This window comes from Elephas maximus, chromosome 7 (assembly GCF_024166365.1).
Source record: "Elephas maximus indicus isolate mEleMax1 chromosome 7, mEleMax1 primary haplotype, whole genome shotgun sequence".
In the NCBI taxonomy this organism is placed as follows: Eukaryota; Metazoa; Chordata; class Mammalia; order Proboscidea; family Elephantidae; genus Elephas; species Elephas maximus.
The window spans coordinates 111764091-111785637 of record NC_064825.1 but is presented as its reverse complement, the minus strand read 5'-3'; the positions used below and the strand labels follow the sequence as shown (position 1 = coordinate 111785637).

Here is a 21547-nt window from a genome sequence, read left to right as displayed (position 1 = left end):
AGCTCAGTTGTATAAACTACCTTTCTTAGACCCTTCCTCCCCCCACCTCCTTTTATTTCTGAGTACTCTTCTGTGTTTGACAGGGTGGTTGAAATTAATCAGCATATGCCATACCCAATCACACTGATCCTAGAAATATCAGAAGTTTCTCATATTTCTAAGCCTTTTTTCCATTCTTCCTACTGATAACTCTTTTTCCTTTTATATATCTTTTATTTTGTGTCAGTAATATATTAGAGAAGGGTATTAACACTAGGACACAATCACTGTCTTAAATTTTTAAGTGTTAATTACAAATGAAACACGCTTAACATAGCCATAGAAGACATATATTCACCAAAGGCTTTTTTTCAACATTTTCACAGCAGCACTAGTCACATATAGCATTAAGAAAATGAATAAACTGTCATATATTCATACGAGATACTGTACATCAATGAAAATAATCAGAAAATACACACAACATCAAGAGTCAGTCTCATAAAACTTACCACAAGAAGTCAGACACTGAAGAGTACAATCTGCATCATTCCTTTGACAAAAAGTACAAAAACAGATAAAACTAAACTATGATCTTAAGAGATAATGGGAGTGGTTATCTTTGGGATATAGTGCTTACAAAGGGGGATGGGAAGGTCTTCTCACTGGTAATTTTTGGTTCCTGATCTGGGTGCTAATTACATGATAGTACACAGCTTGTGAAAATTAATGAGGTGAGCACACACGATATGTGCAATTTTCTATGTTTGTCATTCAGTAAAATGTTTTAAAAATTGTTTTATTTACAGCATTTCAGACATAAAAAATTACATAATCTGTTTCCCTTTCACTACAAGGTCAAATAGGTGATATAATCCTCTATCTTTAAGAAACTGGTTATTTCGTATCATACAAGCACTACTTTAAAGATTAAGTAAGATAGCCAAAGGGTAGGAAAAAAAAAAATCTGTTGCCAATCGAGTTGATTCCAACTCATAGCGATCCTATACAACAGAGCAGAACTGCCCCATAGGGTTTCCAAGGAATGGTTGATGGATTTAAACTGCCAACCATTTGGTTAGCAGCCAAGCTCTTAAGCACTGAGCCACCAGGGAAAGTATAAAAAATAATAATGCCCAGTTTACTGATAATGTGTCATACAGAATAAAAACACAGAGAGGATGTGTCTTCTGTTTTCTGATTTCTATCTCCAAACAGTGAGTCAGGACAGACGATGGGAATGGATCTTATTCACAGCTGTGGTTCCAGGGGACCAAAGACTGAAAAGCAGAAACGGTTCCGAAAAGTTACTTTCCTTCCAAGAGCGTTTGACGGCACCAAACTTTCCTCATGGCATTCTTCATCTCCATGTTTCTCAGTGTGTAGATCAGAGGGTTGAACATGGGAACAATGACGGTGTAGAAAAGAGCAAACACTTTATCTTCTGGAAAAGTTACGGCTGGTCTAATATAAATGAATAATGCCGGAGCAAAAAACAGAACCACCACTGTTATGTGAGAACTGCAGGTGGAAAGAGCTTTACTGCGGCTCTCTGCAGAGTATGCTCTGAGGGTGTATAATATAAAAAAAGAAGACAACATCAAGACAACAAAAGTCACCAAAGAAATTAGGCCTGAATTAGCAATGATGGTGTGCAGGCCAGTTTCAGCAAAGGATACACATCACAGAAGTAGTGATCTATCTCACTGGGGCCACAAAAGGGTAAGAAGATAGTGAGAAGAAACTGACTGGCTAAGTGTATAAACCCCCCAGTACAACAAGCTATGATGACTGTGTTACACCTCTGCCTGCTCATGATGGCAGCGTAGTGCAGGGGCTTACAGATGGCCACGTAGCGGTCATAAGCCATCCCTGTGAGGATGAAGATCTCAATGCCTCCAAAGAAATGTGTGGTAAAGAGCTGTGTCATGCAGCTATTATAAGAAATGGTCTTTCTTTCTGCCAGTAAGTCAGTCATCAGTTTGGGTGTCACTGTGGATGTGTAGCAAAGGTCAGAGAGAGAGAGGTAATTAAGGAAGAAATACATGGGTTGGTCATTTAGCTGACTGCATATGATAGAAATCATTATGAACAAGTTTCCCATCCAAATAGCAATGCAACAAAATAAAATAATGCAAAGCAGAAGATTTCTATGTTTTTGCTTTGAGAAAGTCCCAAGAGAATAAATACAGTGACATTATTTTTTCCCATGGTTTAATGCACACAGAATACTTAAATCATTTGAAATAACATAATTCATAAGACCGTATTTAGAAGTGTTTCTCGAGAAGAGTGATGATCATATTCTATTCAAGGGACAATTAACTGACTTGGCATAGTTGTCTTCTTTTAAGTGTCTTTGAGACTAAAAATCAAATGTTCAATTAAAATGGCTCTCTAGCAACACTCTGTGTGAATACATACTAGACGATTTCCATTAAACCTTCCAGAAAATTGTGATCCATCCAAACCTGGGTAGACATGAACGTCCTTAATCAATCAACAACATTAAACTTTTATTTTTAGGTAATATCTATTTCCAAAGCCTAATGCGATATATAATAATATTTGGGAAGAATATAACTCTTACCATCTTGGACTAAAAAACTACAAAAATAAGTATAAATTACACAGGCATTACTTTAATTGTGTACAAGGTAATGCGATGTTTAAGCTTTCTTACTAATGGAGTATAAATGGAGTATACATTACCTTAAATCCATTTCAAGTGAGGAAGCATAAAAATAAAATCTACATAAATCTATAGACAAAGATTTAAAAACGAAAGAATCTTTGTTTTTTATGTGAACGTTTTTTAAATATTTTGATGTTATCTGCTTTCTTGTTTATATGCTTCATTAGTGGCTTAGTGAGAAGTATGTGTTGATATTTTAAAATACAAGAGTGTTTAGTCTTACAGTTAAATCAATGAAAACAGTAAAGATGAAGAGACCACCAAACAAACCCAGGAGTAAATTCCTTAAAAGTAGAAGAGAGTGTTATATTAAAGTTTTACCCTCAATGCAGTTTATTATATTCAACAAGTCAAACTGCTCTTAACCTTCTAACCAGGAGGTATATTCCTTTTCCCATATTTGTCCAATACAATCCTTTCGTCCGAATCCATGAACTGTCCAGATAATGACTACTTAATCAGGAAAATGTGATTTCTACGGAGATGACAAGTTGGGACCTGTCTTCTACTCTTTGCATTATGCCATAATATGCTTTTACCTTGGGTGCCAATCATTTTGTCTGTTGGAATATGAGTGAAATGGGAAAACTTGCATTATCTTTAAAATATAATCTTTGTGACATTCAATAATGGAATATAAAGCTGCCTTATAAATTCTAGTGATATTAATGGTAAACACTATTATCTAAATATTAGTGAGAACACTTCAGTAAGCTTGACTCTGAGGCAATAAAATATCAGAGAAATTTGAAATTATTTTGAGTCCAAAGTTTCTTAATCCATTTATCTAGTCTCTTCCTTACAACAACGGTAGATTTTAATTGCAAGTCAAGGAAAATAGTATATGAGTAGTATGACTCTCATCAATTGTCCCATGAGTATGTCAGATTGTCATACTGTGGGGGCTTGTGTGTTGCTGTGATGCTAGAAGCTATGCCACTGGTATTCAAAAACCAGCAAGGTCACCTATGGTGGACAGGTTTCCAGCTGAGCTTCCAGACTAAGACAGGCTAGGAAGAAAGACCAGAGGGTCTACTTCTGAAAAAAATTAGCCAGTGAAAACCATCAATTAACAAAAATGGTATCAAACCAATAGTACCCGGTTACATAAACTAGAAACATTGTTGTAGGATATGACCAAACCTGGTATGAACTTAGATTGTTAGAATTGTGGATATTGATGAAAAAAATGACACTAGCTATATGTTTCATCAAATTCAGTCATAATTTTAAGTCAAAAATCCTATAAATAATCTTTACCAGTAGTGCTGAAATTGTCTTACTTTTATATTATACTTTTTCAGTCGTAGTCTCAGACCTGGCTTCTCAATCAAATCCTACTTTAATCTTCTCTTCAACTCTCCCTGTTATTGATTAAGTTAACATTGCAATTCATACAATAAATAATCACATTGTAATAGTAATGGAACTATAAGACTAAGGCCTTAATTTCCTCAGCAGAATTGTAAGAAATAGTATTAAGGAAAAATTATTGAGAAATAGATTTTAATCATTACAAAACCAGACTAGAGTAATACTTTGCCTATAAGAAAGACTATTTTTTTCTTATTTGAATAAAATAACAATATTGAATATACTCCTGGTGTGAGTTATCCTTAAAATGGTTTATTGTATTTAGAGTTTTCATACAGAAATAACATATATGGGATTCAAAACCCACCTGAACTATGCACATTATCCTCCCCTCCCCCCCGCCCCAAGCATATTAAGAGCCTTAAATGAAACTAATCCTCTAAGGAAAATAAGACTGGGGGGGTGTTCTCAGGCAAGCTAGTTAATCAATCAGTCTGTGTTTATGAATGAAAAAAAAAAATTTCCCGTAAGTAGGCACGTTTATGCTTTTAAAACTATATGGGTTTGCTAAAAATATTTCTTGAATCTCTAGTTGTCTTGGTTCAGAAGGCTACATTCAGCTGATGCTCAGTTCCCCTACTTGGCAATCCTTCTTGATTCAAATTCCTCACAGACATAGGAACACCTGCTTAACGGTCTTATAGTACTAGTAAAAACCTAACAATTCTTTATAGTGTAGGGGGTCCCTGGTTGTATTTCTTTAATCAGCCACTAACTTAAAATACTATCTTTGCAAGTCACTTAATTTGTTTTGAAAAGGGTTTTTCTTTATCTGAAACCTAGGAAAACATGCCCTGCTCTAAATAATTCAGACATTGGTTCCAGGGCTCCAGTTTGGTAACAGATGAGAAAGAGCCTGCAAATGAGAAAATAGTGTACAAATGACAATGGCATTTGTGTTAAGGTTAATGCACACAAACATAAATAAATTACTTAAAGTTCATAGAGGTTAAGGAACTTCTACAGAGTAACACAACTAGTACATAACAAACCAGGGTTTAAAATCTGAGTTTTCTGACTACAAAGCCTGAGTTCGTAACCTCTTCACTGTACTGTCCCTGGTGCCACAATGGTTAAGGGCTTGGCTACTAACCAAAAAGCTGACAGTTTGAAACCATCAGCCACTCCTTGGAAACCCTATGGGACAGTTCTACTGTGTCCTATGAGATTGCTCTGAGTAGGAATCAACTCGACAGTAATGGTTTTTTTTTTTTTTTCGTCCCTCAAAAGTGAAAAACTAAAAACAACAAAATGATTTTAACATTAAACCTGGCTCCCTTAACCCCAAAGTCCACACGTACTGAACTTATTGGGCAAAAACAGGGAACCTCCTAAATTTTGACCATTGCCTCATTTTAGCCACTCACATGTAAATGTGTAAATGAAAACAAAGAAATATAAGTTAGGTCAAAGTCTCAGTGAAAAACCACAGACTGAATACTTCAGGATTCTTACATATATAAACAGCTCTAGAAAGTAAGAAAGGTACGGTTCACATACTTCTACAGGAAGCAATATATTTCTTAGTCTCCCAAACATGAGTGATTTTGCAGCCCCAGCTAGTTGCCATATAAGAAAAATAAGTAGGAAAGAAGAGATCTGGACTCACACCCAGTCCTGGCTTCTGTTTTGCTCTGTGAACTTGTTTATTTTTGTTTCATACATTTCTTATCTGTAAAATGAAAGAACTAATCTCAATGATCCCTTAGATTTCTCCCCTCCATGATGTCCTTTTTGGAGCGCTAATCACTTTATATTCTTGATCAATTTTTACTGTTAGTCTTCACAGAGTTATAACAGAGTATTCCTTTTTTATTTATAATGTGTAGTCCTCTAATAAAATTAGGGCAATAGCTTTTTTTATTTTTCTTTAATTCTGTCAATTTCACCCTCATTTTCTGGAGTACGTCATGTTCAACAGGTACGCAACTCCTCCCTGAATTTACTGCTCTCTTAATCCAAAGATATCTAAATTTATAGAATTCACAAAAAAAGCCTACTTTAAAATTAGCTGCTAATCATAATGTTTCTTAAGACTGAAGTAAAAATATTCTCAATAAATATCATATTCGACGGCACTGGGTCTGGGTTATCATATTTATGCAGGATAATGAGAACAGAGAAAAAAAAGGTTACTCACATATGTTCTTCTGCACTTATTTTGAATCAATTTGTGTTTTCCTTTATAGTCTTTTCTGTCCTCTCTTTTTGACAGTCCAGTCATTCTTCAACCAGGGTTTTGAACCGCGCAGCTCGGTTTTAGTTACCGCCAATGAAGCAACACCGGAATGGACGCGAATTTTTCAAATATGAGTGAACCAGAACACTAACAAGAGCTGAAAAAATTACAGGTGGAAGCCCTGCTAAAAATTTAATTTCCCTCTTAGAAAACAAGGGCAGCGTGCGTAGAGCATTTTCACCAAATCTCTTGACCAGCTGAGTGGAAAGCCGTGGCCGCAGCTCAAAGATGGCGGCCGACCGAGCTGCTTTGAGTGTGTGTGCGTCTCCACAGTCCCGGTGACTCTTCAATGTCACACGTCAGGCTTCTGAAAGAGCTCCTTCCGCCTTTTCCAAGTGTCCCGCTCCTAGGCTTCAACCCATAATTTTTCCCATTCCGGTTTGCGTTCCGATCAGCCAAATTTTAAAAATTTGTGTCTGTTCCTGTTTTACTTCCTCAGTCACGTCTGGACCGGTTCAAACCAGTTCAAAGTCCTATCTTCAACAATTTGAATGATTTCAACATCCCGACTTGACATTTCCCTCAGCACCATCCATTAGTGCTGCTGATGGGTGTCACTTTCTATTCCTCACCAATTTATGCAGAGAAAAATACAAATTTTGTACCATTGTAGGAACTATTGTCACTTGTGACACAACCAGCTCAAAGAAATGATGTCACCCACAGAGAAAAATTTGAAAGCAGTAGCAATATTTTGTTTTCCAAGACTAGTCAAATCACAGGTCCATATGGACTCTGTATTGTATCAATAAATTATTCCTGAAGATTTCTAGGCTCAAATGCTAAGTAAAATTATAGGTAAAGAACTTATTCTAAAGGTGCATTTATTTCCTCTCGCAGCATTGCTTATTTTATGAAAGATAATTATTTATACATCTCCACATAATCAACTTACCAGTTAGTGTCCCTTTAGATCCAAGTTACCAGAATGACTCCACAATTAGATTATAAATACTCTGGAAACAAAAACTAACTCCACAGCATGTTGTTTTATTTCCATTCACTACCCAGTCCACATGAGCCTTGATGGCTGAAATCTGTGTTTATATACAATTTGAGTTTCTTTTCCCTTTCCTACAATCTGGGGAGTAAATTACAGCCTGATCCTTATGCTAGGAAATGAGCTCCATCCATACCTAGGTACTGTCTTTATCATGCTCTCTGGGGAAAAAAAAAAAACTATGCGTGTATATGCTTTATGCATTTCCCTTTAAGGTAACTTTTCTGGAAAATTAGAGATGCAGAACTTTTTGGGGGAGGAGGGTTTATAATATGCTCATCAGGCTAATTTGTTAACAACAGTGTTGAACATTCTGCAGTTCTAGTCTTTTATCATTATCAATGTCTTTTTTTTTTTTTTAGTTGTTTATTTACCAACCAGAAACTACTCATTAGCCCACATAGTCATGGTTCATAGTTCAGGAACATAGTTCAGTGACATTATTTTTTTCTTCCTTCTCCAAAGTTACCACTTATCTTTTGTCTATCTAGTGTCCACCTTTTTTTTTTAACATCTACATTCAAAGACAGTGTTTGCTTCTGCTTTGCTTTGCGAACTCAACGAATAATAGTAAATATTTAATAAACTTGTACTCCATGTCAGGCATGAACCTGTTGATGGGCTTTAGTTCATTTACCTTTACAACAATCCTATGTGGGTTTGGGTTTTTTTATAGGATGTATACCACTACCATAAAAATCAAGAGAAGGAGAGAAGAGGCTTAATTTTACAGCCAAAATAAAATGTCAAAGTATGAAGAACTTGAATGTATGTGAGGAGAATAGAGTAAGAATCAATACAAAATATGTATCAAAATTGTCCAAACAGGAAGAGTTCTGGGGAAAAGCTCAAGATATTGATCTGTCTTTTGCATACTCTTGTATACACATTGTATATCATTCTACATCAATGTTAAGGCTAAGTGTTGATCTCTAAAGTAGAATTCAAAATGGTTTTCATGCAAGCTACTTTTCTTGCAAAAACAATTGATAGTACCACATCTTCTTCATGGCTTTCTTCATATCCATATTTCTCAGTGTGTATATCAGAGGGTTGAACATGGGAGCAATGATGGTATAGAAAAGAGCAAACACTTTATCCTCTGGAAAGGTTACAGCTGGTCTAATATAAATGAAGAGGACAGGCACAAAGAACAGGACTACAACTGTTATGTGTGAACTGCAAGTCGAAAGAGCTTTGTAACGGCTTTGGGCAGGGTAAGCGCTGACGGTAAATAATATCAGAACATAAGACAACAACAAGATAACAAAAGTCACCAAAGCAATTAGACCTGAATTAGCAATGACTAAGAGACCTATTATGTGTGTATTAGTGCAGGCCAGCTTCAGCAAAGGATACACATCACAGAAGTAGTGATCTATCTCATTGGGGCCACAGAAGGGTAAGAAGATAATGAGAAGAAACTGACTGGCTGAGTGTATAAACCCCCCAGTACAACAAGCTATGACGATTGTGTTACACCTCTGCCTGCTCATGATGGCAGCGTAGTACAGGGGCTTACAGATGGCTACATAGCGGTCATAGGCCATCCCTGTAAGGATGAAGATCTCAATGGCTCCAAGAAAGTGAATAATAAAAAGTTGTGCCATGCAATTATTATAGGAAATGGTCTTTCTTTCTGCCAGTAAGTCAGTCATCAGTTTGGGTGTCACTGTGGATGTGTAGCAAAGGTCAGAGAGAGAGAGGTAATTAAGGAAGAAATACATGGGTTGGCCATTTAGCTGACTGCATGTGATAGAAATCATTGTGAGCAAGTTTCCCATCCAAATAGCAATGTAACAAAATAAGAATAATACAAAGCAGAGAATTTCAATGCTCTTGTTTTGCGAAAGGCCCAAGAGAATAAACACAGTGACATTATTTCTCTTTTCCATGGTCCAATGCAGTTAAAATGCATAGCAGTCACCTGAAAAGACATAATTTTTAGTTCAATGTCAGAAAGATTTATGAATAATATTGACAATAATACACATATTATAAAAAGTATGTTTAATTGAACTGACTGCAGTGTTTCAGAAATTGACAATCTATTATTTAATAAGAATATTTTTTTCTGTTTAGTCTCATGATTATTTCCTTAAGTACTTCGGGACATTATATTAAATGTTTATATTAATAGAAATGAATGCATTCAGTCAGTCAATCAAAATAAAATAAAAATTCTAGGCACTGCTCATTTCCAAATTCCAGTGGAATATACAGCTAAATTTTAGAAAAGATGTATATCTGAATCCTTACTAACTGAAAATTTGTTAAAGATGCAAGTTTTTTATTTTTTAATTGGCATAGAACCAAATGTAAAGCTTTAGCCGTGGTCACTAGTCAAAAATGCTGTTCTTGTTAGCTGCCTTTGAGTCACGTCTGACTCATGGAGGCCCCATGTACAGCAGAACAAAATGCTGCCTGGTTGTGTGCCATCTCCAGGATTGGTTGAGGGATTGATTCCATTGCGATCCATAGGGTTTTCATGGGTTAATTTTTGGAAATAGATAGCCAGGCCTTTTTCCTTAGCCCATCTTAGACTAGAAGCACCACCGAAACCTGTTCAGGATCACAGCAACACGCAAGCCTCCACTGAGAGACAGTAGGTAGATGTGCGTGAGATGCGTTGGTTGGAAATCGAATCCAAGTCTCCTGCACGGACGGCGAAGATTCTGCCAGTGAACCACCGTTGCCTCGCAGTGGAATATATACTACCTTAAAATTATTTTAAAGAGAGGCATAAAATAAAATGAAAGATTAATATGATGATAAATAAGTATTTAAAAAGTGGAAGATAAAAGTTCTCTGCAAGAGCCTCATATAATTGGTTTGGCTAATTTTTTGATTGCTTGTTTAATGTTTTCTGACAGTAAAATGTTGAGATTTTGTAGTGGAAGTATATTCCTGCAAGTTGTTGCTGTCTTTGTTAGCTGCCCTGGAGTCAATTCCTACTCATTGGACCCCGTGTGTGCAGAGTAGAACTGTTCCATAGGGTTTTCGATGGCTGTGACCTCTCAAAAGCAGATTGCCAGGTTTATATTTTGAGGCGCTTCTGTTGAGTTGATTCTGACGCATAGCTACCCTATAGGACAGAGTAGAACTCCCCACAGGGTTTTCTAGGCTGTGATCTTTATGGGAGCAGATTGCCAAGTCTTCTCCAGCAGGGCTGCTGTTGGGTCTGAACCACTGAACTTCCGATTCGCAGCCAATCACTTAACCATTGCCCCGGCAGGCCTAAGAGGCCTTCTTGGGTGGGTTCAAACCGTCAACCTTTACACTAGTAGTCCAGTTCTTAACCATTTATGTCACCCAGGGACTTTATCTCCACAGATAGTTCAATTAAAATTATATACTTAAATGAACAACAGAATAAAGCAACAGTTTAAAAAGAGGGGCAGAAGGCAGTTTTACTTTGTTTTTCCTCCTGACTCAGCATATCATTTTTTCATGTCAATTTCACCACATTGTTTTGAATTGGAGATTTAATTTCTGTTTCTATGTTTTTACAAGTTAACTATTTTGCCACAAAACTATAAAGTATTCTAGTACTGCCTAATTCAAGGAAAAAGTTTATAGGAAGTTCTTGGGATAAGGTTCATGGGAAGACAAATAGTTGGGATCTGGGCTCTATTATTCAATTATACCACGGTGTGTGAATTTGGATACTACTCACTTATCTCTCCGAACTTAAGTTATCTCATCTGTAGAATGGGGTAACCTGACCAGACTTTGTCAAAAATGGTTGTGAAGCTCAAACAAATCAATAAATGACCGTTGTTTCATAAACTATAGGAGGATTAATGTTTGAGTTTATTATCTAAATGTTACTGTTACTAAATTAGCGTTCTAACAGTTGTCAAAAGCACAGCCCAGTAAAATTAACTACCATATAGAAAATAAAATTGCATGATCATGAAGTCACTTTGACTAAAAGTAAACTTTAACATCTTCTAGTCAAATCCCTTCATTCAAAATAGAATCTATTTAAATAAAAGTTCACATGTAGAATAAATAAGTGCAGTTTGAATCTCATCAATCAGCAAATATATTAATCCAACAGGATCAATTTATGAAAATTTAGCCATTACAGTTGGTGTTGACCAGAGCTTCTTACAATTTAGAAAAATAACAGAACACTGATAACTTCATAATCCATTTGGCTTTGTACAGTATTGGGCCCCGATGTTCAGCATCAATTCTTATCCCCTTTCCTTAAATTTTGTAATATATCTTCTCTCCTACTTTTGTAGCTATATTTTCTTATCAATTTACTTTTAAATTCCCTCCTTACCTCTGTATTTTATAGATTAGGTTAACTATGTTTTCCTTCAAATTAAAGGATTCCATTGCAATGAAAATGGAACCATAAAACTGTTACACAGATGTTTATATATTCATACAAGGTTAATTTTATAGGGTTTATCTGGTTTCAGAAAAGATCCATGGGTGGAAGGATGTCCCCCAGCAAAAACTAGGAGGTACTTCCGTGAACAAAAGCAAGCTGGGATACTGGACGGAAGGCAAAGGGCAGGGAGGGAGATAGGAGGAAAAAAAGGTGGGGGGAGGGGCAGAACAATATTTTGACATACCATTAGGTCATGCAGAACAAAATGTAAAGAACCCTAAACACTTAAATGTACCAGTTCACTAAAATCTGTTTAATATCTGAACTAAAACTTCTAAGCAAGCAGACAAATCAAAACATGTATGTCAGCAGAAATATTTTTACGCATACCAGTAAAGCCGGAGGTGATAAGGTTTTTAAACAGGAGGGAGCATCCAAGCCTCTGTAACACTTTTATTCTTTATAGGGCCTTTTTGGCTCCAGCAAGCCTGGAGAACAAAATGCAAATTTAACAAACAGATGAATCTATTTCTATGGTGTAATTTTATGATTAGAATTGGCTATAGGTAAGCATTGAGGAGTAAGTCTTCTTAGCATGCCTCCAATTATACTAAACAAATAATTCCTCACTTATAAATAAAAAAGTCTACCTTTCATTCTTAAAATGATAATTAAAATATTGGTTTGGACAGCTATTAAAATAATGACTTGTTCATTTGAATGAAATAAAACCATCCTTTTAATCATGTGCACAGAAATTTAAAAAAAAATCTGAATTATTTCCCTCCTATTCCTCGCCTGATAATAAAACAAGAGAATTATGGCTCACACATGAAATTAAGCCTCTGCAGAAGCTAAGGTTGCTGGAGAACTCAGACAAAGCCAATCGTTCTGTTCGTGTATACTGACAGAAAATGTCTCTACTAATTAAATGTATTCTGCCATTGTAACCAAACAATTTGGCGGAGTAACCGCATAAATCTCCAATTTTCTCCATTTCCAAATCCACAGATAAGGCTTTATTTCACTTCTTGGCAATTCTTCCTTTTCATGTAACCTTCGCCATAGACCAGTGAATGATTCACCACGTATAAACTTCCACGTGTATTCCTAGCTCCATGATAACAACGGCAATGTTAGAATAAGGAGCCGTGGTGACACAATGGTTAAGCGCTCGACTGTTAAGTGAAAGTTGGGTGGTTGGAACCAATCAGTGATTCTGCAGGAGAAAAGACCTGGCAATCTGCTTCTGTAAAATTACAGCCTAAGAAAAAGGCCTTATGGGGCAATTCTACTCCATCCTATAGGGTCACTATGAGTTAGAATCAACTCAAGAACACACATCAACAATTTTAGACTAGTTTCTAATCTTAACTCAGCCATCAATTTTAGATGTGAACTATACAAGTGACTTCATTTCTTTCAGCAATATTTCTTCATCTGTCATGGAGAGATATAATTCTCCCTTAACTAAATCAGTAAATGAATTCTGAATTTCATATTTAAAAAGAGATAAAGGAGAACTTCAAAAAAAGTAAGATGTTATGTGAGTAAGTATGGTATTGTGTTCAGTTTGATGCGCCTCTAAAAGTAGTAATACCTTAAATACCCATTGCCTTAGAGTCGATTCCAACTCCTGGAGATCTTAAATGACAGAGAACTACCCAAAGGGTTTCCAATGCTGTCATCTTACAGAAGCAGACTGCCACATCCTTCTCCCTTGAAGCAGCTGGTGGGTTAGAATGTCTGACCTGTTGGTTAGCAGCTGAGTGTATAGCCACTGCACCACAAGGGCTCCTTACTAATACCATAAACCAAACCAAACCCATTGCCATGGAGTCAATTATGACTCATAGCGACCCTATAGGGCAGAGTAGAACTGCCCCATAGTGTTTCCAAAGAGTGGTTGGTGGATTCAAACCACCGACTTTTTGGTTAGCAGCCCAATGCTTAACCACTGAGCCACTAGGGCTCCACTAATACCTTAGAGAGGTAAAAAGTAGTTGAGGTTTTCCTGGGTTAAGTGTATGCAGAACACCTAACTATCATTTTTCAAACCAGACCTTGAAACCAGAAATTTCTGAGTTCAGAGCCCGAGTTCATAACCACAAAAGATGTAGAAATGAGGCAGGAAAATAAATTTCATGTTCAAACCCCCATTTTTTCATAACTTCCTAATTCTTTCATGCAAAACCAGATAACCTCCTAGATTATCTGCATTAAACCATTTCAACCATTCTAATTTTACTACATAAATGGTGATTGGACAGTAAGTTAAACCCAAACTTTTAAGTCTATAAAAATGATAGATAATTAATACCCAAACAAAAACTACGAACTCCTCTGTTCCTTTCTCCTGCACACGTGACCCATCTATAAAGAGTGAGAAAGTTCCAGCTCACATATCTGGATGAAAAGAGCTGAGTCTCCTCGTGCTCTCAGACATGAGGGATGCTATGGCAGCCGCAAATAAACCGGTTGCCTTAGAACTGACTCTGACTCGTAGTGACTCCATGTGTGTCACGGTAGAGCTGTGCTCCATAGGACTTTCAGTGGCAGATTTTTTGGAAGTAAATTGCAAGGCCTTTCTTTCAAGGTGCCTCTGGGTGGACTCAAACCTCCAGCCTTTTGGCTACTAGCCAAGAGCGTTAACTGTTCACACTGCCCAGAAATGCCACAATAATCTTATGAAATATATATTATTTTACTAAAAAGGACACTGAGCTTATAAAAGTTAAGTAACCGCCCAATGTACTAGAGCTAATAAGTGGTAGAGTCCTGATTTAAAGCAGCGAATTCCTCACATGGCAAGACATTAAACAATATATCATACACTTAGCAGGGTGCCTGATTCACAGTGTGTAATCAATAAATACTTGATACTTTGTGATTTGAAACAGAAGATTCACTGGCTCAAGTCTTTCGATCTTCAATTCATACCAAAGTAAACTTTATTAATGCTTAATATGCATGACCCTGAGCTAATCAAAGGCAGCGAGACTGTCTCACACTGCTCCTTGAAATATCTGGAAATGCTTGGACAAATTTAATCTTGAATTCCATCTCTACGTCTTCCTGAACTGTGTGACTTCTGACATGTAATGTATTCTCTACAACCACCATGTTGCTGACGTGTACATTGGGGATACTGATATCTATGCCCCAGCAGTCTTGTGAGAATTAAACTGGATAAAGTGTATGAAAGTATCACCCACTTCATGGTAGGGGTTCAACAAGTAACTATTTCCATTTCTTTGACCTCTGTTCTATCCCTTGTTAAATGCATGCTACCATTAATTTAACCAATAATCAGCACATATTTGTTGAATGAAGAAAAATTTTAAACATTCAAAACAGTATAGGTTACATGTAAGATACTGAACAAGTAAAACCATTATCACCATAATTATTACAGATAGGAAACAAAGCAAAGAGAGATAAGGTAAACACAGATTCTAGTTTTGAGATACTTCCATTGGCTTTTTAGTGCCCTACCTGGGACTTTTGGTTAAGTTTTATTTGCTGTTTTGCTGGAGGAGGGGAGAAGGATGATCTTGGTGGTGGTTAATGCAGGGGGATTATTTGTCCTTTCGGTTTGGGTTTCCCAATTTCTCAGTAATTTGTCAATCACTTTTTTCTTACTCAATACTGTTTTGACTTTCTATAAGAAGTGCAAATAATATTTTCTTCTGTTTTGAAAATTGCTACCCAGCTAAGAATCATTACCCTGTCACTGACTGAATGCTTGTCCTTTAAAAACATCATATTACATCCTCCATGGACAGCTTCTTGAAATTATTGCTGTCCTAATTTCAAAAGAAATTAGTAGATAAAATTTAGACAGGATGCCTATATTTAACTTTAATTCCCAGTCATTCTATTATTTATAATATGGAGTCAAAACTACTCTGAACAGACACTACATATTTGGGCAGCATAAACGGACGGGAGGAGAAGTAATTCACCCCAGGTTCTTCTGCTTCAGTTGTTGTGGTTCCTTTCCTAAGCTTTCTTGCCTTGCCATCTCCCTCTCCTCAGTGACATGCTGGCCATTCTCCTACTGTGCAGGTTATTTTATTTAAGGTTCTTGAATTCACATTTCCTGCAACATAGTCCTTTCATTATTCTTGGCGGGGGGTCGGGGGAGGGCTTGTGCCTTTATACGGACAACTGACACATGTTATTCAACCAGTGTTCTCACAAGCAATGGGAAGTCATATATTCAGAGCAACAGTTGAAAGGCAATCAGAATAATTTGCACATCCAAACAAGTCAAATCGCAATCTCTATTTGCATCCCTAAAATCATCCCAAGAGGTATCCAGGCTCACATGATTAACTAAATACTAGGTAAGGTATAAACTCAAAAGCTACTTTTTATTTTAGGGCATTAAGAATCCCTTGAGTGTTGTTTGCATTTACCTTCCCAGGTACTCAACTCACCATGTGGATTTTCTTTAGATCCACGTTATCAGACCCACTGCACAGCTGTAAAAGAATCTGGATTATAAAGGGTATGCTGGCCACAGTTAACTCAGCTGCATGTAATTTAGCAGCCTCAGTCATTAGACATTCTCCCCTGGGCCACAATGACTGAATCCTCTTGCTCTTTATGTAAAGAGTTGTGCTGAAATCAAATTTGAGGAACTTTTGCTTTGAGGAAAGAGCTCTGGTGGTGCAGTGGTTAAAGCACTTGGCTGCTAACCAAAAGGTCTGAGGTTGGAACCCACCATCTGTTCCTAGGGAGAAAGATGTGGCAGTCGGCTTCCATAAAGATTAAAAAAAAGATTATAGCCTTGTAAACCCTTTGGCAGTTCTACTCATAGGGCCACTATGAGTTGGAATCAACTAGAAGGAGGTGGGTTATGTTTGGTTGCTTTGAGGCCCTTTTCGTTTCTGTAATTTCTATAAATTGGTGGTATCGATGATACAAAAATATGTTCTTGCATTTTCTTTGGGCTCCCTTGAGGAATTTTTCTCAGAAATCTACTTGTCACATTATCTATAATTGATGTGCTTTATCCAAGTGCCATGGTGTTATGTTTTTTATTCCATATGCAATTGTCACTTTGTTGTTTCTTTTCTACATATTAAAATGAAAAAAAGATTTCTGCAAAAATAATTATGCTAAAGAAAAAAATTTTTTTGCCCCTTGGCCATATTCCCTGCCAACTAGGATGGTTATTGAAATCGTATCTGTGCCTGTATATCAGAATAAGCTAATATGTGTAGTTTTTGTTGCTGCTGTTTTTCCAAATGGAGAGATATAGCCATTCATCTGGTGGAGATTTATTAATACATAAATATTTGTTGAATGAAGAAAGAAAGTTTAAAGTTTCAAAACAGTATATATCACATGTAGATATTAAACAAGTTAAACCGTGATCACCACAATCATTGCATACAGGAAATAAGGATAAGAAACAAAGTAAACAGAGATAAGGTAAACACGGATTCTAGTTTTAAGATACTTCCATTGTATTTTTAGTGACTTGCCTGGGGTTTTTGGTTAAGTTTTATTCGATATTTTGTTTGAGGGGGAGGAGGAATGGTGATCATGGTAGTGGTTGTTGCACATTCTGCATTCTGAATGTATAGGGTGTAATAAACACTACAACCAAAATGTAAATTGTCTGTAAACCCATTGCCATCAAGCCGATTCCAACTCACAGTGACCCTGTAGGTCAGAGTAGAACTGCCTCATAAGGTTTTCAAGGAGTGGCTGGTGGATTCGAACTGCCAAACTTTTGGTTAGCAGCTAAGCTCTTAACCACTGTGTCACCAGGACTCCATTATAAACTGTCACTAGGCCATTAAAATCTTTACCACTGCCTATAACACTTCAAGGAAGTGGTAGGGAATGGGTGGTGAAGGTTCTGCACCAACCAGAGCATAGATGCTACTACCTTGTTTTCTTCACACTTTAAACCAAACTATACTATGAGGACTTCATTACATAACTTATCTCAGAGTGTCATCATGTAAGATTTAGTTAAATATTCTACCAGCAAATAAAGTTTCTTATTTTAATTTTCCGAGAATCATATTTAATGTCCTCTGTTTCTAACAAAGTCAAAATGTTTCCATGTTTAATGTTCACAAAAAAAAAGATTATTAATGTTATTATGAAAATGCAAGTTTAATCTCAGAGTTGCATACTCTATATGGCATAGTCACTCTTCTTTGAGCCTTGAATATCTTCATACAACTGTGCTGCTTTGCTATCTCAGTCCGACAAGTGAAATTGTCACTTTATGCATTACTCTTCAGCTCCCCATTTCTGAAATCCATAAGATGAGAAAGTTATGTCTGTTTATCAACAGCTAATAGAGTTTCTTGATTCCAAGTCCACTTTTATGCCTGCATAAAGTTTTTTTTTTTTTTTAAGTATGAAAATATCTTTTGACACCAAACCATTTTCATGGCCCTTTTCATCTCTGTATTTCTCAGAGTATAAATAAAGAGATTGACCATAGGAACAAAAATGGTATAAAATAGAGCAAATATTTTATCCTCAGGGAAAGTGGTAGGAGGTCTAAGGTAGGCAAAGATTGAAGGCCCAAAAAATAAGACCACCACAGTGATATGAGACCCACAGGTAGACAGGGCTTTGCGTCTTCCCGCAGCTGAGTGATTTCTTAAGGTGAATAATGTAATGACATAAGACCCAAACAAGAGAACAAAGGTTACTAAGGCGACCACACCTGAATTGGCAACTACAAGGAAACCAATGATATAAGTGTTAGTGCAGGCAATTTTCAGCAAAGGGAAAATAACATAGTAGTAGTGATCAATTTCATTGTGGCCACAGAAAGGCAACCAGATTATCATAGAAAACTGAGAAAAAGAATGGACAGCCCCACTAGCCCAAGCAGCCAAGACTAGGAAATTGCATCTTGTTCTGTTCATGATTATCACATAGTGGAGAGGTTTGCAGATGGCAACACACCGATCAAATGCCATGACTGTAAGGATGAAGATTTCAATCATTCCAAAGAAGTGCATGGAAAAGACCTGTAACATGCAGCTACCACAGGAGATGGTTTTTGTTCCGACTAACAGGTCACCAATGAGTTTGGGTGTCACACAGGAGGTATAGCAGATGCCCATGGAGGATAAGTGGCTGAGGAAATAATGCATTGGTTGATGAAAAAGAGAGCTGCATCAAATGGAGACAAGGACCAGAAGGTTTCCCATCAAGAGGTTAACGTAACAGAATAAGAAGAGTCCAAAGCAAAAGAGTTGTATGTTCTGGTCATGAGAAAGTCCCATGAGAATGAATTCTGAGATGTTCCTATGTCTTTCCATGTATTGAGTTTGTTGTACGCTATGCATGAATAGTTAGGCATCTGAAAGAAAAGAGAACAAAGATTTAGATGTAAACATTTGCAGTATGATCGCTGATGGATTTGAACTGCCAACCTTTGAGTTAACAGCCATAGCTCTTAACCTTCAGACCACTAGGGCTCCAGTATGAAAATCATGGAAGTTAATTCATGCCTTATTAATATTTGTTATATTTGTTCTTGGGAATCACACTTGATTTCTATATTTTCCCAAATAGTCTATTGATGATATAAATATAGATTTTCTTCAGATTTTAGTATACAATGTTTTAAATATAACTATGCCTAAAACAGAAAATGTTCTATACTATTAATTACAACTTTTTGATAACAAAAATTAACTTAGTGCAGGAAATTCAGTTAGTTGATAATTTTCAATTGAGTTCTTTATTCTCAGCAGCATTTTAATTTTACTTTATGTTCATTTCCCCTGGTAGGATAGGGATCACCTCCAGGAATTATCTGCATGGATTTGATTAAAGGAAAAAAAAAAAGCAGTTGCAATTAAAAATACGTGTCTAATTCTTGAGCTGTTTGATTTGCAGTGTGGGTAATGTTCCATGAAATGAGGGGCTCAAAGTGAGGAGCGCATATTGAACTTGGAAAACCAAATTTACTGAATATTTTACAGGACAAAAAATGGTTGAAATGCATGCAGCAGAAATAGAATTTTTGTCAATTCATGACTATGAAAAATAATTAGAAAAAATATTTATGTCTCCAATTTGTACTTTAGTATTAAAGAATGTTTTAAGGTAAACCCTACGATCATTAAAATCAATGGTGCAAATTACTAAAATAAAAAAAAGCTAATCAAATGCACAAGTACTTTGAATTCTGTACAATTTATTCAGTTCTACTACAGTAATTTTTAGTCACCAAAAATTAATAAATGATGATGTTGCACAATGTAACTGTAAAACACATGTTATGGTATTTATTCGTGCATTTCTGTATAATATTAGCCTATATAATGTTCCATATAAGATAATCATATAGTATTCCGTATAATGTAATCAGGACAGGATTTACACAAAGGTATTGGAAGAATGCACTACAAAAGTGTATGCTTCTGACTGCTATTCTCCCCCTCTTGAAGAATTAGAAAGGCTCTAGGTGAGCTTTTTACCTTAGCCTAGATCAGGTGCGGCAGGCATAGCTGGAGCCTGCGGATGCTGGTTTTCAATGATATAGTTGCAACAATATGTATGGATTGACAAACTCAGTATTTTTCAGATTGCTATCTAATACTTGAGGTTATTTTAGGTGGTAAACAGACAAGGCTTTAAAATACCCTTTTGAAATCTAGTTTAGTGGTTTTGACTACACTAAGAAAATGAAGTCTCAACGTGGTCGTATTTTGTCCCTAATATTGTCTCTCTTTTTAACACAAAGACAACAAATCTCATACTTGAAATTGTCCACAAGTTAAATTACCCCCACAGAATTTAATCTTTGCTAATTTAAAAAGAAAAATAGTTAGAATTGTAAATCATAGTTTATGAAAATATTATCTTCATTATTTTATATAAATGTGCATAATTGAAATTAATTTAAAACAAATTATTGAATAATCAGCAAGGCTAGTTATTAGAATGACTAAAGAATTAAAATACTCATCTAATTCAATCACGTTATTTTACAGTGTTGGAAGAAACATAATGAGAAACTGAATTTCCTTCCCATGTCAGTGATGTTTCTGTGTTCAAATGTTTGACATCAGGTGAAATAATAAGACCTGAAGTGTGGGTGATTTCTTGTTTAAATCTTTGATTCTTAGGTTTTATGTAGTAAAATAAAACCTTTGTAGGTTAGTAGACAATGACAATCATACACATGACTTTAAACAACCTCTACCCACAACTGTTTCATATAATTTAATTTCTGTTACAATTTATGACAAAATCTTAACAAAGAATAAACAGAACTATTTTGAATGGTTCCATTTACACTAATGTTCTCACCTGGGCAAAACATTGGCCCTCCCTAAACTTGACTTAGAACACCTATTAAACTGAGGTATAGATACATCATGGAAACAATGAGGGATACATGAGATAAGAAATCCTAAGGTAGGATAGGTGCTATATCATTACCAAGTATATACATTTTTCTTACCCTCTTCTTGCTTTGAATGTAGGGATTATGAACTAATTAAATTGTCCTGCAAATAGATGCATACATCACCAATCAGATCTTAGTATGAAATATATAAAAATAAAACTGCAACATACATTTAGGAGGGAAATCAGGAAAAACATATATGTGGATAATATGTTGTTGACAAAATTAAACTGAGATGGTGATATCGTTGATTATGTGGGCACTTAATATTAAACCAGTAGCCTATATTTTTCATGCTACTAAAGTTAAGAAGTTAATTAACATCTTTTGTAGTATTCTTTAATAATCCTGTTTGCTCCTTAGGATACAAGCCAACATTGTTAAATATGGATCCTACTTTAAGTCAACTAGTGTAGCCACTAAATATACACAGTTTCTCTTGTTGGCATTAGCATGTGACTCACTACAAACTTACTTTATTGGATTCTGATGAATCTAAACAA

At 36.0% G+C, this 21547-nt stretch overlaps 2 protein-coding genes across 2 annotated transcripts; both read right to left on the bottom strand.

Moving 5' to 3' along the window:
• Positions 1–1286: 1286 nt before the first annotated feature.
• LOC126080379 (olfactory receptor 4P4-like) lies at positions 1287–2190 on the bottom strand. The gene is given in 3 exon segments (XM_049891614.1): positions 1287–1630; positions 1633–2106; positions 2109–2190. Coding segments are annotated over 3 exon segments (900 nt in total).
• A 6062-nt stretch (positions 2191–8252) lies between these two features.
• LOC126080378 (olfactory receptor 4P4-like) lies at positions 8253–9182 on the bottom strand. The gene has a single exon (XM_049891613.1). The coding sequence runs from the start codon at positions 9180–9182 to the stop codon at positions 8253–8255; it is 930 nt and encodes a 309-aa protein (XP_049747570.1).
• Between the last annotated feature and the right edge of the window lie 12365 nt (positions 9183–21547).